The 14875-nt window shown below is 47.2% G+C and overlaps 1 protein-coding gene across 1 annotated transcript; it reads left to right on the plus strand.

The window, feature by feature from the left end:
- Positions 1–7739: 7739 nt before the first annotated feature.
- Positions 7740–9711, plus strand: LOC131096215 (cyclin-dependent kinase 4 inhibitor B-like). Its single transcript, XM_058044530.1, has 2 exons — positions 7740–7955; positions 9448–9711. Exons 1-2 carry the CDS (start codon positions 7740–7742, stop codon positions 9709–9711), a joined length of 480 nt encoding a protein of 159 aa, XP_057900513.1.
- Positions 9712–14875: the final 5164 nt, after the last annotated feature.

A 14875-nucleotide genomic window follows, 5' to 3' on the forward strand; every position in this document is an offset into this window, starting at 1 on the left:
TACAGCATCATGAGAAACAGGGCTAGTCAGGTGACTCATCTTTTAAGAAAGCACCTTAAGGCTGCAAGTAGTGAGGAGTCTGCTATCACTCTGCACATAAAATCTCCAGAATCACAGTGCCTCCTTGACCATGAGAAAACTGTACTAAATGTACTTGTTCATAAACAAAAATGTCTCAACCTACATTTCCACGGGATTGTTCTTTGACAGGTAGTCTTACCAAAGTTTTTCTAGAAAATGTTGCTTACATAAAAAATGTAAAATGCAGTGTGACACAAGGCTTTCACAGGCTTTACCACTACAATTAAAAAAATAATTAAATAGCCAAAAAGGAGTTTTAATGACAGAAATCTTACAGCTTAACTAGTCTAATAAGAAAAAGATAAAAAACAGACAACAGAGATCGCCTCAGGTAGACACAGTTTAGTTTGAAATAATATCATACTCTTTTTTTGTTTAAAAACATGTAGTCCATGTATGTCTTACAAAATATGCCATTCTATTTGAAGAGATCATATGTGCACAAGAATTCCAGCACTGCCATAAATTTGAGGTTACTTTAGAACATTTATGTTAAAATACTCAGATTTTACTGAGGTTGCCTTAAAATACTTGATACTTAAAAAACATTTATTATCCCATTTACTCACTGACCCTTTGATCAATTCCAAGGCAAGGGGGGATCTCTTTCATTATTCTATTTAGAGAAAGCATCTGTGTCCTCATGTTAAAAATAAACCTACTTTATCTTCAGTCTAAGGTTGTGGCCTTTTAGAAACCAGCAGAATATCAAGGTAAGTCTTTCCTGATCACATGGTGTCTCCTTGTAGCTTATTATGGATAAGCAATAAACTACAAATAATAAAATCTTTTATAGATGAATTCTGTATTTTTAGATTCTTGTATAGAAAACACCATCAGTAAATACTAAAATAACTGTACACATGTAACACCAGATTTCATTGCCTCATTAGTCCTGTTTTTCTATGGAAGCTATTAACTTTCACCACCAGTTGTGCCACAGACACAAACATAGCACAAGCATCCCCTGGAATTGTTTAAAGAGAAGAGAACCTTACCAATAAAACAGTGTTTAACAGTTGAAACTGTAGAACCATCGAAAGGTTCTAGAAAGGAATCACAGAAAGGATATACTTCAGGTCATAACACATGAATCAGAAACACCAGTGAACTCATTAAAGTGGATTACAGACAAAGACTAAATCGTGTTTTAGAAATGTAGGGAAGATATCTTTCCACTACCTAATTCATCCATCATCAACATTTCTGCAGTAAATACGCACTCTACAAAGCACATGTTAAATGGATCAATACTGCACACATAAGATGCACTCAGCATTTTACTGAAGATTACTTTACTTGTGTAAACACTTTGCCAACAAGTTATCTGGATAATGAGTCCTCCTGGGTGGTGCTGTACATAAAAACTGCAGAATAATAAAGAAATCCAAACCTCAAATACCATTCCATCATCAGTCCTACTAAATACTGAACGTCTTCAATCAGATCTACCATATCCCTAGGTTTGGCCTTGGTCCAGGTTCAGACCCAAAATTCATGCCTTGACACTTTGGAGCTGTCTGATGTTACTTTTGGCAGCATATCCTGAAGCTATAATACATATTAAAAAAAACTTATAAGAAAGTAAGGAAAAACTGTCCATATTCAAAAGTGGAATGCAAGCTAGATAGAATCTAAAATTCCAGCCTATGCTTCCTTTTCCAAGGCAAAAGAGACTTGCCTTGTAATTTATCAAAGAGTCAGTTAGTGGAAAAGGTGGAAAAGTAAGTGTGTTTTAAGTATCAAATAGTTTAAGGTAAGTTCAGTGAGATCAGAGTGTCTTGACACAAATGTTTTAAAGTAACTTCAACAGTACCATCCCTTTTGCAGCACAGAAACTCATATTTTGCCTGCCTAAGAGTGAGGTTTGATTAAAGCCTCAGGCATCATCTGCATATCCATGTTTCCATTTTCTAGCTACTGCAAAAGGGCTTTGAATGGCAAATAACAAAAGACCAAGCTAGTGGGAAGACTTGGTTTTGATATCTGAGAGGCATCAGGTAAAGTTGACTTATCAGAGTAAACACCTCCTTTATTTTGGAAGACTGTATGACGCCTGATGAATAGCGGAAATTATGACATGACAAGAAGCAAAAAAATTCAATATTTGAAATAAAACTGCTTCTGGATTTGAAAATACTCTAGTTTTCAGGTAAACACTTACTTCCAGCACTTAATGTTCTGAAGAATGAATGCCATGGTTAGAGTAAAGCCCATGCTTCACCATTCTGGTGAATTTTTACACACACGCTTTGGTGTGACCAGTCTGTGTGGGAAGAGGTAGGAGCTGTGCTGTGGGCTGTGGGACGCCTCTGCAGAAGCACCTGGCAGCACAAAGGAGCACACAGTGGCACAGAGAGGCGCCTGGCAGCACAGAGAGGTTCTGTCTGCACCTGGCCTTGGGGGAGTGCCACTGGGCAGATCCCATGGGAGAGGAGCCTGTCCAAAGGTGACAGATGGGTGAAGAGGGCATGATCACCCGATAGAAGGACATTTAGAAAGCTGATGTGGCAACATGGGATAGATCACATAGTGAGAATTACCATGAAAGGAAATAATGTGCCTTGAAATAATGTATAAAACCAGCTCCTGTCTATCAATGAGTGATTCAGATGCCCTGCCAGTCTGAGATCATGCCTCAGATGCTGACAAGTCTGGGCAGTGACATTATCCTGTTTTCTGCTTTTTTGATAGTCAGTTTATAGGTCTATGTGATTAGGTAAAAGAAAGATCTGAGATTTATGAAACAGGTTTGAAAATATGACCACAGGAGATGATAAAATGAAGAGACAAGCTAAAGGTCATCTAAATTGCTGGGAGTTATAATGTGATAATCTAAAGCATGTTATATAGTGACTCATACCTTGGGTTTTCAATAGCTGTGCTAAATAGAGACTCCTCCTCTCCTCAGCAGTCTGCCAAACAAGTTGAGAAGATCAAGTTTGGAATTCCTAACAATTAATGTTCAGACTTACCTACAAAGAAAATTGGGCTAGAGGGAAAGAAAACTCCTAATGCTTCTCTTTTTCTTCAAACTTTATGAGCTTTACAAAAGTGGGATGAAACTAATTTAATACAAATTCTTTGCAGGTCAGCTTCTAAAAGATATCCTAATCTTCTCCCTGTGTTCCTTACTTAAGCGTAGAACAAGCACAGCTGCCAAAAAGTTCAGAAACATTCACTAAACACTCAGCCAGCAAAGCTCACTTTGCAACCAGCTGACATATGGTCTGGATAAAGATTGAAAAAAGTAAGTAATCCTTGATGTCTCTTGGCTCAGGTAAATAAAATTTCTGTATAGTGTAATAATAATGTACTAAATTGCTCTGCCTCTGACCTCCCAGCCCCATTTGGAATAATTCAACATGAGCTGAATACGAGTTGACTGTAACTGGGAACCCTTTCTCCTTTGTTCTCTGTGGGGATATAAGAACATAGCAATAAAGATGCAACAATCATTAAGGGTAGTTTACTACCAGATTAAATTGAACCTACAGAATCTCAGTGTGCTTGTATGCAGCCCAACTGTAGTGAGAAATCAATAGCTTTTTGCTGATTTTGGCCACCATACTCTTGATCAAAATGGAAAAAGTTTGTGCAACGGGGCTGATTCTCCAATGCAAGCTGATTGGTGTGTTGCAGCTTTGGCAGAAGTCTTAACAATGGTTATACGAGTACATACACTTGGGGAACTGATTAAATGCTTAATTCATGCTAAATGTGAATTTTATGTAACTTTGAAACATAGTTGTTGATTATGGAAGCTGCCTGATACCTGCCTGAAGCTTGGCTTACCCCTCAGCACGCTGCCTGACTCACACTCTTCTTCAGACAGTGGATGACTGTTCCTTGGAACTGCAGAATCACAAAGCCCATAGATAGTGTGTATGGAAGGTTTTAGTTTTACTTTTCATAACGAAAACATATAAAATTCAGTAGTTTTTCTCCCACTGTCCTTCAGGTCTATGACCACAATCCTTACGTGTATATGTGAGCCAAAGAGACAGAGGGATTGTATACTGAACTGTACAGCATTGTACAGTTAAAATGACGGGGACATGAGAATTATCACTTAGATTCTAGGAACTTTTGCTGTAATTGCCACAAATGCGAAGCTGGGGTTGTGCAAGACTTGGGGAACTTAATAATGTGCCCTAGATTCTGCATTCATGTCTTTCTCTGCAGCCAGCTGAATCTCTGAATGTGAAGGCATATAAAATGAAAGTTAAAAAAGGAAAAAATAAATTAAAAACCTAAATCTAGATAGCACAGTTTTTGGTGTCGTGGTCTATCAGGATATCCATAGTACAAATCATGGGAAAAACCAGTGTGACATGCGTGCATCAGGGAATTCTCCCTGGTAGAGAAAAAACCTTAGTCTCAAAAACAAGTGATAGTTTACAGACAAGGTAACTGGCTAGTTTTGGTAGCTTACAGTTCTTCAACATAAGAAAGTGATTCAGGTTTTTGGTTTGGTTTGGTTTGGTTTGGTTTAGTTGGAGTTTTTGGCTGCATTTGTTTGTTTGTGTTGATGTTTTTGTTGGGTGTTTTTAGGGGTTTTCTGTTTGTTTTTTTTGGGGGGTGGGAAGGTGCCATTGGTTTTGTTGCTGTTGGTTTTCTAACAGATTCCTTTTTCTATCACTGATTAGGCTATCCTGGGAGAATATTTTATCAAAGAGTCCCAAGAAAGCAAATGACATATCCAACATGATAAGCAAATGTGGGAGCAAGCTTCCAGGTAAATTTGAAAAAAAACTTTCATCCGTGAAACTTAAAATTTCAGTAATAGTGCACACAGAAGTCTCATTGCAAATACAGTTGGTCAAATAGCCATAAAATTTCCAAAAGGGTCTCTATGCAGTGTTTTGTAGTGCTGATGTCCACTTCCTTTGAAATAATATAGAACAACATAAAGAACATAAGGAACAACTGTGTAAGAAAGAGAAAATAAACTTCCAAAATACTGTCAATACCATAACAAAGAGACAAACTAAATTAGAGTTAGTGATTTTATACTTCTACTTGAAAGAAGTGTAAAACAGGATGTTTTTCTTTTCTGGCTTATTTGCATATTTCTTTTGATCCAGAAAAGGAAAGTTAGTGTTGTCTATTTTCCCACTTCCTAGAGAAAGAGACCCAGCTAAGGGAAAAACAGAGCCTTCTATTCCAAATGTAACTACTTAAAAGGTGTCAGTTAGAAGAAAACATATGTGGGACAAACTGCCAATAATTTTTTTCCTCAGCAGGAAAAATTAGTCTGGTGTTTTTGAGCAATACTAAGTTGATAACACATTATTCATACTATTGAGCATCTTCTTGAATCTCTTAAGGTGTCTCTTTCCTCTTTTTGATTGTACAAATTTGTATTGTTGCAGTGCTTGCAAGATCTTTCTAGTTGCCAAGAGATTTGTATTTATTTGGCATTTTGTCACTCTCCATATACATAATTAATAACCCTGCAGCACAGAAAGGTGTGATACCTCCCTAAAGGATTTTTTTGAGGTCATGATTGTACAATTTACCTTTCCAATATTAACTTTGAAACAGAAAGATATCACTTCCAACTGTGTAGCAGCTTCTTTAAAGCTACCATCTACAGGACAGTGAAATTGTCCTTCAGACAGTAAATGCATATTCAGAACAAAAGGAAAACTCTGTCTGAGATTCCAGCTCCAAGGCAAGCAGTTTCCAGCTAAAATATCTAATTTTTTGCTAATGGACAGGGTTTCCTTTCTTGGTCAGGAAAATGAACATTTACGAATTTGCTGGAGGGAAGTCTTCCTTAATGACACAGTGTGGGTTTTTCTGATCTGCAGGAAAAATTATGGAGGAGTCCTTAATTTGTCATTATATATATTTGACAGTGGTACTTAATGAGGTTGGTAGGAAATGCTGCCCTTTTCAGAAAGCAGTGCAAAGGAATATTTTGGTTATCTTATTTACCACATAGTTAAACAGACCAGTGGAAAAACAAGTTAAACAAATAAGTAGAATGCTTATCTTTCTTTAGATATAATTTTCATACTTTTTTTTGTTAAAATAAAGTGCCCCACCTAAATCTTTCACACAATTCCAGTACACATGAACCGATTTTTTTTACCTTAGGGATATATCACTGGCATCAAAGCCTTGCCAGAATCCTTTTCCTTTATTGTTTGTCCTGTAGCTGAGAATCAGGATCAATACACTATCTCTGTGAAACTGATTCTATAATATTGCTCTTTACTGCTGCTGCTGCAAAGATCATCTTGCAGTGTTTCCAAGGCTTAATTATACTGCTCACAGCTTGGGTGTTTCCATCATGCAGTGATCTACATACTAGGGTGTATAGATTAAACTATTCCATTTGTTTCCTTTTATATAATATGGAGTTCTGAAATACCATTATTTTCACATTTGTATGGCATCCAGTACTTGAATGGAAAACTCATTAGTAAAGAGCAAAAAAAAAAAAAAAAAAAAAAACGAAGCCAAACCAACCAACCAACCAAAAAGCCAAACTTAAACACAAGGAAATCGCCAGACTATGTTTAAATGCTCAGTTATTTAACCAGAAGCAACAATTTATATCAAGAAACTCTTTATTGCGACTGAAACTTCCCTCACTTCTGACAAAAGTGTAACGATGAAGAAGAATTTGGCACTAGGCCACTACAGTTTTAGGAAGGTGCCGGACGCGGCCCGGCATCGCACCGGACTGGCGCGCACCTGCGGGGCGCTCAGGAAGGCCGCGCTGAGGGGCAGGCCCGGGGGCGGGTGCCGCGGAGCGAGGAGGGGCAGCGCGGCGGGCCGGCGGCGGCGGGAGCTGTCCCTGGTGCTGCCGGCACCGCCCGCCCGAGCGCTCCGCCCCGGCCCGGCCCGCCCGAGCCGCCGGGGGGCGGGAGCTGAACCCTGCCCCGGCGGCGCGCAGCGCGCTGGTTCCCAGAGGCCTTTGTTTGGCTTGTTAGTTCTTTAAGGGGGAAAAAAAAAAAAAAAAGTAGAAGAAAGGAAAAAAAAAATAAAAAAGAGAGAGAATAAGAAAAGGGCGATTTAGGCGGTGGGGTGAAGACGTCACAGCCGCGATTCGTGTCTCAGTGAAGTCTGTGGGCACCGCTGAACTCCCTGCCAACTAAAAAAGCAGAGACAGGAGCTCGCAGCTCACCCAGGGGAAGGGAAAGAGGGGAGGTCACCTCCGCCTTCTGCGCCCCGGGTGCCGATGGGTGTCCCGAGATGGCGAGGGGGCAGCGCCGGGGGGCCGGGGCCCTGCGGACAGTAGGCCGCGGTCCCGGGGCCACTCTCCTTATGTCCCGCTCTCGTTAAAGTTTTTTGCCACTTTTGCTCCTCCCCTTCCCCTATCCCTGCTTCCCTCGTGGCGGTCAGGCACTGGTGTAGACTCTGCTGCCCTCAGGAGAATAAAATAATAGACGAACATAAAAGAGGAGCGAGAGCCCGGCCCTCCCTGTCGCCGAAGAGCTGCGCAGTCGCTCCGCCCCGTCAGGGTGAGGCCAGCGAAGACACCGAGATAGGCCGGGCGGCACCAGCTGGGGGAACAAAACGGGAGCCGGGAGCTGCCGCCGCATCCTGGCAGGTGGAGGCGGCCTCGGTGACAGCACCGCGCGGGAACCTCCGGAGCGGGACGGCCACCAGGGGCGGGGCCGGGCGTTCCCATGGGCGTTCCCATGTGCTCGATTCCCATGGGATCGCAGCCAGCCCCGGGCAGCGCGGGGCGGCCGAGTGGCGGCTGCGGCGCCGTGCGGGGTGCGGCGGGCCGGGACGCGGCGGCGGATGAGCGGGCCAGCGCCGCCGCTCGCGGGGACCCGCAGCGCCTCCGGGAGCGGCTGGACGGAGCGGTCGACCCCAGCGCCGCCAACTCCTGCGGCAGGACCCCCATGCAGGTAGGGAGGCGGAATGTTTGCAGCTGGGCGAGGGCAGCGGCCCTCCGTGCCCTGCCTGAGGGGCGGCGGCAGCCCCGGGCCCTCCGGTGCCCCGGAAGCGGCCGCCCCCCGTCACTGTGCTCGGCCGCTGTCGAGGTGGTGCGGCAGAGGGGTTTTTCTCGCCTCTCTGGGAACGAGAAAGTCGTCTTTGCGGTGACGGCCGCGACAGGGAGGTTTTACTCTTAGCAACCCTTTACTTTATTTGAACCAACTGAGATAGGATGACTCAAATCCGAGAACTTTAATGCTTATATCGCAATAAACGTGCAATAAAATGTAACAAGTCACGTTTGTAGAAATAATCTTTCTTTCGTTATATCTCGTCTTCTGCTTTATATGACTGTATGTTTTGTCTCCCCTCCTGTGGAAAAAAGAAAAAAATATATTCGGCGGCTCTCACGAACAGAAATACCCGGTCGCGATAACCTTGCCCAGGTGACGCTGCAGGTAGACAACGAGCAATCCCTGTGGGGCTCAGTCTGCCCACGTTTTACACTCCCCTGAACGTGTGGGTAGACGTAGTGCCCGGAGGTGTGGTAGAGGTTACTTTTATAAAGGCTGAGTTCGTTTCCGAGGTAGTTCTAGACAGCTTTTTTCTTAAAATTTCAAAGTAAAACGAAACTGGAATAATCTGAGAGGCTATATTTAAGTTTTGCTGCCAGTGCTTGCAAAACACTCTCCGACTCAAAATGTCGGTGGAGCATTTCACTCGAAACAGGTATTTGTTGCCGTCCTGCAGTGCTTTTTCTTTTCTTTGTTCTGGGGATTTTTTCCCCCAGTCTTCGCGGCAGGGACTTATCCCTTGTGCTGAACGCACTGCTGGGTGCGCTAGGGAAGCCCAACTAAGAAAACGGCGAGGCCGATGGGGAGGGCTGCCGGGCACGTTCGTACTGCCCTGGACACGCGGGTGAGGCTAAAGGTTCGTTCCGTCCTGGCGGTGAGGGAAGACGTGGTGGGTTCCCTGCATTGCGCGCTCCCCTTGCCAAGGACACTCTAGGGAAGTGTCACGATGCCAGCGGAACGACGGCGGCCCCCGCGCGCCGCTGCACCGGCACGGTTCCACGGGGACCGGTGCAAGGCGACTCAGGACTTGACCTGGGTTTCTCTGGCAGCACTCTCTGGGCGAGCCCTTCCCCCGGTTCGTCTGCTCCGAGCCTACCGACTTCCCGCTCCTATCGCGGAGCAACCCCAGTGTGCATCCACACGAGTCCCGCGTCCGACAGGAGTCCCGCACCTCTCTGCCCCACCTGTTCTCTCCTGTCCCCTAGCGTGGGTAAAGGAGTGTTTTCCAATGCGGCACAACTTCCCCGACCGTTCGTGGCACGTCCAGAGCCGATCTTTACGCCTCGCCGGCGGATTTTCTTCTCCTTTCCATTGCGGATCTCCATTCCTTCCGAGCCGAGCGAGAAAGCCTGAGCTCTGTGGCGGGCGCTGACGCTGTCTCTCCCCGCAGGTGATGATGCTGGGCAGCCCGCGGGTGGCCGAGCTGCTGCTGCGGCACGGAGCCGACCCCAACCGCCCCGACCCGCGCTCCGGCTGCCTCCCGGTGCACGACGCGGCCCGCGCCGGCTTTCTGGGCACGCTGGCGGCGCTGCACCGGGCCGGGGCGCGCCTCGACCTCCCCGACGGCCGCGGCCACCTGCCCCTCGACGTGGCGGCGGGGGGCCCGCACGGAGCCGTGGGGCGGTACCTGCGCGACCCTCCGGCCTGTGCCTAACCTCTCCCCGGGCCATCCCCTCCCCAAACTCGGGGGACACCAAGTGAAACAGCACTCATGCGATGTTGTGACTAACCCCGGGTCGCGTTTCCCTGCTGGATGCAGGAAGGACAATATTCTTTGCTCATGACCATATATTATCCTGCACTGGAAATGCTATGGCCGTCCCCAGGCCCCTTTTTTCACACAAGAGTCCAAACACTGAAGAGAAATGTGAAATATTAAGTAGGAAGTATGAAATATGAAGTGAGAAAATACTAAATGTGAAAATATTAAACAGCAGATATTGAATATTAAATATGAAGGAAAATCCCTGCACAGAGATACGGTACTATAAACCCTTCCTCTGTTTTGATGGGGCTGCATCTGAACTTTCTGCTCCCCGGTGGCTCCCCGCTCACGCTTGCTAGCCCTCCATCTGAAGATGATGGGGGAGGTTTCAGGGTCTCCCTGACCTGACAGCTTCCTGTTTGATTTTGGTTAAAGCAATCTGAAGGGGTGCTGAAGCCAATATGCCTTTCTCTGGCAAACACTTCCTGGTGTGATTGCAGCTTTGGTAAATACCTTATTAAAAGCACGTAGGATGCTATGCATGTCTGTACACGTACTCACAGCTACACATTTCTAGCTTTCCTTGTGTAGGCTGCAACTATAGGAGCTGGAAAGAGAAAATAAAAAGAAATTTGTGTCTCTGCAAGGCTGATACGATGTGTATCCTCAGCTGAAGTATCCTCGTTGTTTTAACAATTTGCAAGTGACCTCTTCTGAGTTAAAGTACTTCTAAAAAATCACGTGATTGTGAAACCAAGGCAGCCATAAACGAAAATACAAAAATCATACATCTGAGCTCAACTCCAGGGCTTCCCAAGATGCCCGGAGGTGACACATTCAGTGAGGAAACAGGGAAACCTTTGAAACAGCTCTGCTGCTGGCAGGGGAACGAGGAGGGGCTATCTGTTATTTCTACGACAGCCAATACATGTTTCACGGGCTGCTTCGGCGCGGGGGAGTTGGATACGAGCACCCCAGGAAAAAGATAGAGCGGCGGCCCAGGCTCGGCCGAGGTGCAGGGAGGAGGCGGGCAGAGCCGATGTCACGGCAGCGAGTCCCCAAGCCCCCAGAGAGCTGTGCTTGCGGGGAGGCAGGCACGCCGCTCCCAGCCGGGGCGAGACAAGCGATAGACCCTGCCTCCCCCCAAGGAACACAGGTGGGGCTGTGCTCACACGTCCTGCGCCTTAGCGGCTGAGAAAGGGAAGCCAGGCAAGGTAGTGACAGAGTTCAGCTGTTGTACCCCAGCGCTATTACTGGGCACTTTGCAGAGCTGCCTGTAGAAAAGGTGAAAAAGATTTATCTTGGTTTTGCATTCCTACTGAGTATCCAACCCCTAGGTATCTCATGTAGAAACATGAAAAATAATGTATATACCTTTTTTGTAACATGTTGTTTATTATAATGTAATTTCATACAATGCCTGGTTTATAATTACTTCGTATGTGTTGTCATGCTATAAAATATTTAGTTATGTCATTCACGTATATAATGCATCTATGTAATATCTATATAAAATATACACCATACACATATAGAACACACATATATAAAAACATTATGATTATGCATCAACGTGAGATATTTGATTATTAATTATTTTTATATGTAATATGCTTAGTTGTTTAATTATGCTTCTTGGTTTAATTATAACGAAATTTTACATCTATAAAACATGTACAAAACATTTATGTTATCTTTAGTCTATATTCACACTTTTTCATTATAAGAATGCCTAAAACATGTATTTTATAAATATCTATAAATAGAAAACCTGTAACCTTATAATAACAACATATGTTATTATAACACCTTATTAATTTGCGCTGCACTCTGCCCTACATCATGGCATAGCTGAACCAAGGACAACACTGGGGATGTAGTAGTTATGTGCCTGCATACCATGCCTGTGGGAACCAGAATGGAGCTGCGACCAGATGTGGAGATGGGGGAAAGCTAGAGCCTGACCACATTCCTTACAGAACAGTAAGGTTCTGTTAAACTGTACTTCCATCCTCAATTGGACCGTATTCCTGTTTTAAACCATCATTTTCTCCAAGAACCAGATTTTATTTCAATTTTTTAGCATTTCCATTAAGGCTTACAAAACTACAACAACTAAAATAGTAATATTATATAACTGCTGTTACTGTCTATAAAGCTGGCAGGGGAACAGCACAATTTGCTAGATTGACCACACCAAATAAGCAGAGTATGCCCTCAAAACTCAGCAAGGTTAAATAGCTAATTGTTATAAATCTGCCTCACGGAGTAGGTCCAGAGCCCCTTCCCAAGACAGACACGTGATGGGGAATACTCACTCCATGGAAGGATGGGGATCACCGGCGAGGTCCCACTTGGCTGCAGGAGCTTCCACGGACACCTTCTCTTCTGGCAGCAGCAGCGGCTCCAGGGCTTGGAGTCCTCCTTGAAAAGAAGAGTAGTAACAATTAACAACAAACAGCATCAGCAGTACACTTTATCAAGAAAGCCCTAAAAGCATTATTTTTAGGATGGCAGTGTATTGGCAATTTTTATTTTTAATATTGTCGCTGTGACCGAGTACATGTGCGAGCACACCTACACCCTTCTGCAGCAGGGTTTGCACCCCGTGCACGACGAGCCCCGGATCGGCCATGCATTCAGCGTTGGTGGGTATTCGGTTTCTATTGCCAAAGCTGTCGGTCCGTCCTCTCACCACTGCTCCGGCACCTGCATCCCACAGCCAGGTAGGCATTCATTTCTCTGAATTTTGCCTTGCCGGCCAGGAAGCAGAAATCATCGCAGGGGAGAAGAGGAGGGAAAAAAAACGGGGGGAGGGGAAAACAAAAAGCTTCTCTCGAAAGGTGCTTTCATTTCGAAATGGCCGATTCCGATTTTGCTCATCCAGTTTCCCAGGCTTGAAATCGGATTTGAAAAGAAACGATTACAAGCTTTTCCTTATCAGCATTGTTGTTAGGGGTTACTCCGAGCCGAGGTAGGAGAAACCTTCGGTTGACATTTCGACTTTTTGCCCACCCGAGAGAAGGAGATGTTTGTTGTGAGAGGGTGTTGCACACGCTTATGTTCACCATCCCTCCCCTCCCAGGCGCTGCCGCTCTGCGTCCCCACCTGGCGCCTTTCCCGCGGCTCCGCGCAGTCCCGGAGCTGCCCCGATCCCTCTCCCCGCCGCCTCTAGCCGTGACCATCCGAGCCGGGCCCCGCCAGCAGAAGTGACGCTTTCCCTGCCCATCGCTCTTCTCACGGAGGTACCCCGCACCAGGGAGGGGGACAGCGCAGCAGAAGGATTCTTGGGACGGGGAGTGGGACGGGGAGGTAGCAGTAAGCCCTGCACCGCCCAGGGCGGCAGAGCTGGCTCAGCGCCCGCTGTCGCGGGTGTCGGCAGCTCACCGGTGCCTCCTGGAGCCGGAGGGGCAGCGGAGCGCCAGCAGGTGCTTGGGGCTTCTCAGCGACCCTCCGCTGCTCCCCCCACCCCGCTCCAAAACCTCACCCTTCAAAAGGAAAGCGAAGAGGCCCGACACCGCGGAGCACGGCAGCGGAGAAGGCCCGGGGCTGCGCGGGAGCCGTTCATTACCCGTTTCGGTGACCGGCGCGGGGAAATAGAGATCCTCTTTCCTTTCCTCTCCCCCCTCCCGGCGCCCCCCCCGCCCCGCTGTGCTGCGCAGCGCTCCCGCGTCGCGTTCAAATGGCCATGTGACAAGGAAATAGCTGCTGGCCCGGGCCAGCGGTGGCCCGCGCCCTCAGAGCGGCAGCGATCCGCTAGCCGGCTCTCGCGAGTGCCAGCGCGGCGCTCCGGGCCGCCGCAGGCCCCTCTTCCCGTCGGGGTTTTCCCGGGGGGAGCGCGGTCCGGGAGCAACGGAACAGCAAGAAAAAAACCCAACCGGAGCGGGAGGCGGTGTGTTTGGAGGGACAGAGCGGGGGGAGGGCGAGGAGATGTCGTCAAGGCTTTATTTGAAAGCCTCGGAGCGCCCTGCGATTGGCCGGTCCCCACGCCCGTCTGGTGGCGGTGCTCTTCCCCGGCGATATACTCCCTCCCTCCCCCCCCCCTCCCCCCCAATCTTCCTTTGCCCGCTTTTCGAGGCGGGAGCCATCATCGTGGGAGGAGTTTAGAGCGGGGTGTAGGGGAGGGGGGGAACGGAGGGGGTGTGAAGCGAAATGGGGAGTCGAAATTAGTTAAACGGAAAAGAAAAAAAAAATGAACGAATAAAAAAGAGATAAATAAAATCTTCTCCAATGAATGGAGGCTGAGAGGGCCGATTCACCGGTGCGGCCCCGCTGGGGAGGTATTTGTAGCGTGACGGGCCCGCGGCTTCCCCGCACCCATGACTCCGCGGATAAGGTGCACCGTCCACTTTCGGCGCGCCCGCAGCCGGCCCCGGGCCAGGGCGCTGGGCTGGCGCATCCTCCGCCGCCTTCTCGGGGCGCTGGGGCGGCGCTGGCCGCGGCGCCTTGCCCTGCAGCTGGTCCTGCGGCGGAGGCGCCGCGGGAGCGCCCGGCCCAGGTAGGAGAGCGGGAGCGGGGCCGCGGGGGCCGCCCGACGGGGCAGCGGGAGCGGGAGGCGGCGGCCCAGGGCCGGGGCACTGCTCACCCCTCCGCGCCACATGCTCAGATGGCACCGGCAAACACGCTAGGTTTCTACAGGCGGGGAGTTTCTGTGCTGTTTGGTTTTTTGGCTTTTTTTTTTTTTTTTTTTTTTTTTTTTTTTTTTCGCAGTAGGAAATGTCCAGTTCTTCAAAAGTCACTGTAACTTATTTCTGCCTTGCCTCCCACTTTTTGAGACGTTTTCTGTATAGCTTATTGCGAAAATATAAATCCACCACCCCTTCCCATCCTTTACAGACAGTTTCTTGCAAACAAGGAACATAGCTATTGCTCTGAAGAGAGAAAATGGCCACTGTTTTCCGACCGTGTGTTACTTTTCACTCTTGTAAACGACAGTGAAATACAGTGGCCTACTTTTCCTTCCCTTGCTGTTACAAAAATATGGGAAATAAGTGTCAGAGCAGCCGAGCAGCGTCAGAAAGAGTAATTAAAATACACTCGTATGAAGGACCTTGAAAGACATCCGAGGATCGGGCAGTTTTAGACTTTTTCCTTATTGCAGAGTGCAAAATCA

Source organism: Melospiza georgiana, chromosome Z, assembly GCF_028018845.1.
Source record: "Melospiza georgiana isolate bMelGeo1 chromosome Z, bMelGeo1.pri, whole genome shotgun sequence".
NCBI lineage: Eukaryota > Metazoa > Chordata > Aves > Passeriformes > Passerellidae > Melospiza > Melospiza georgiana.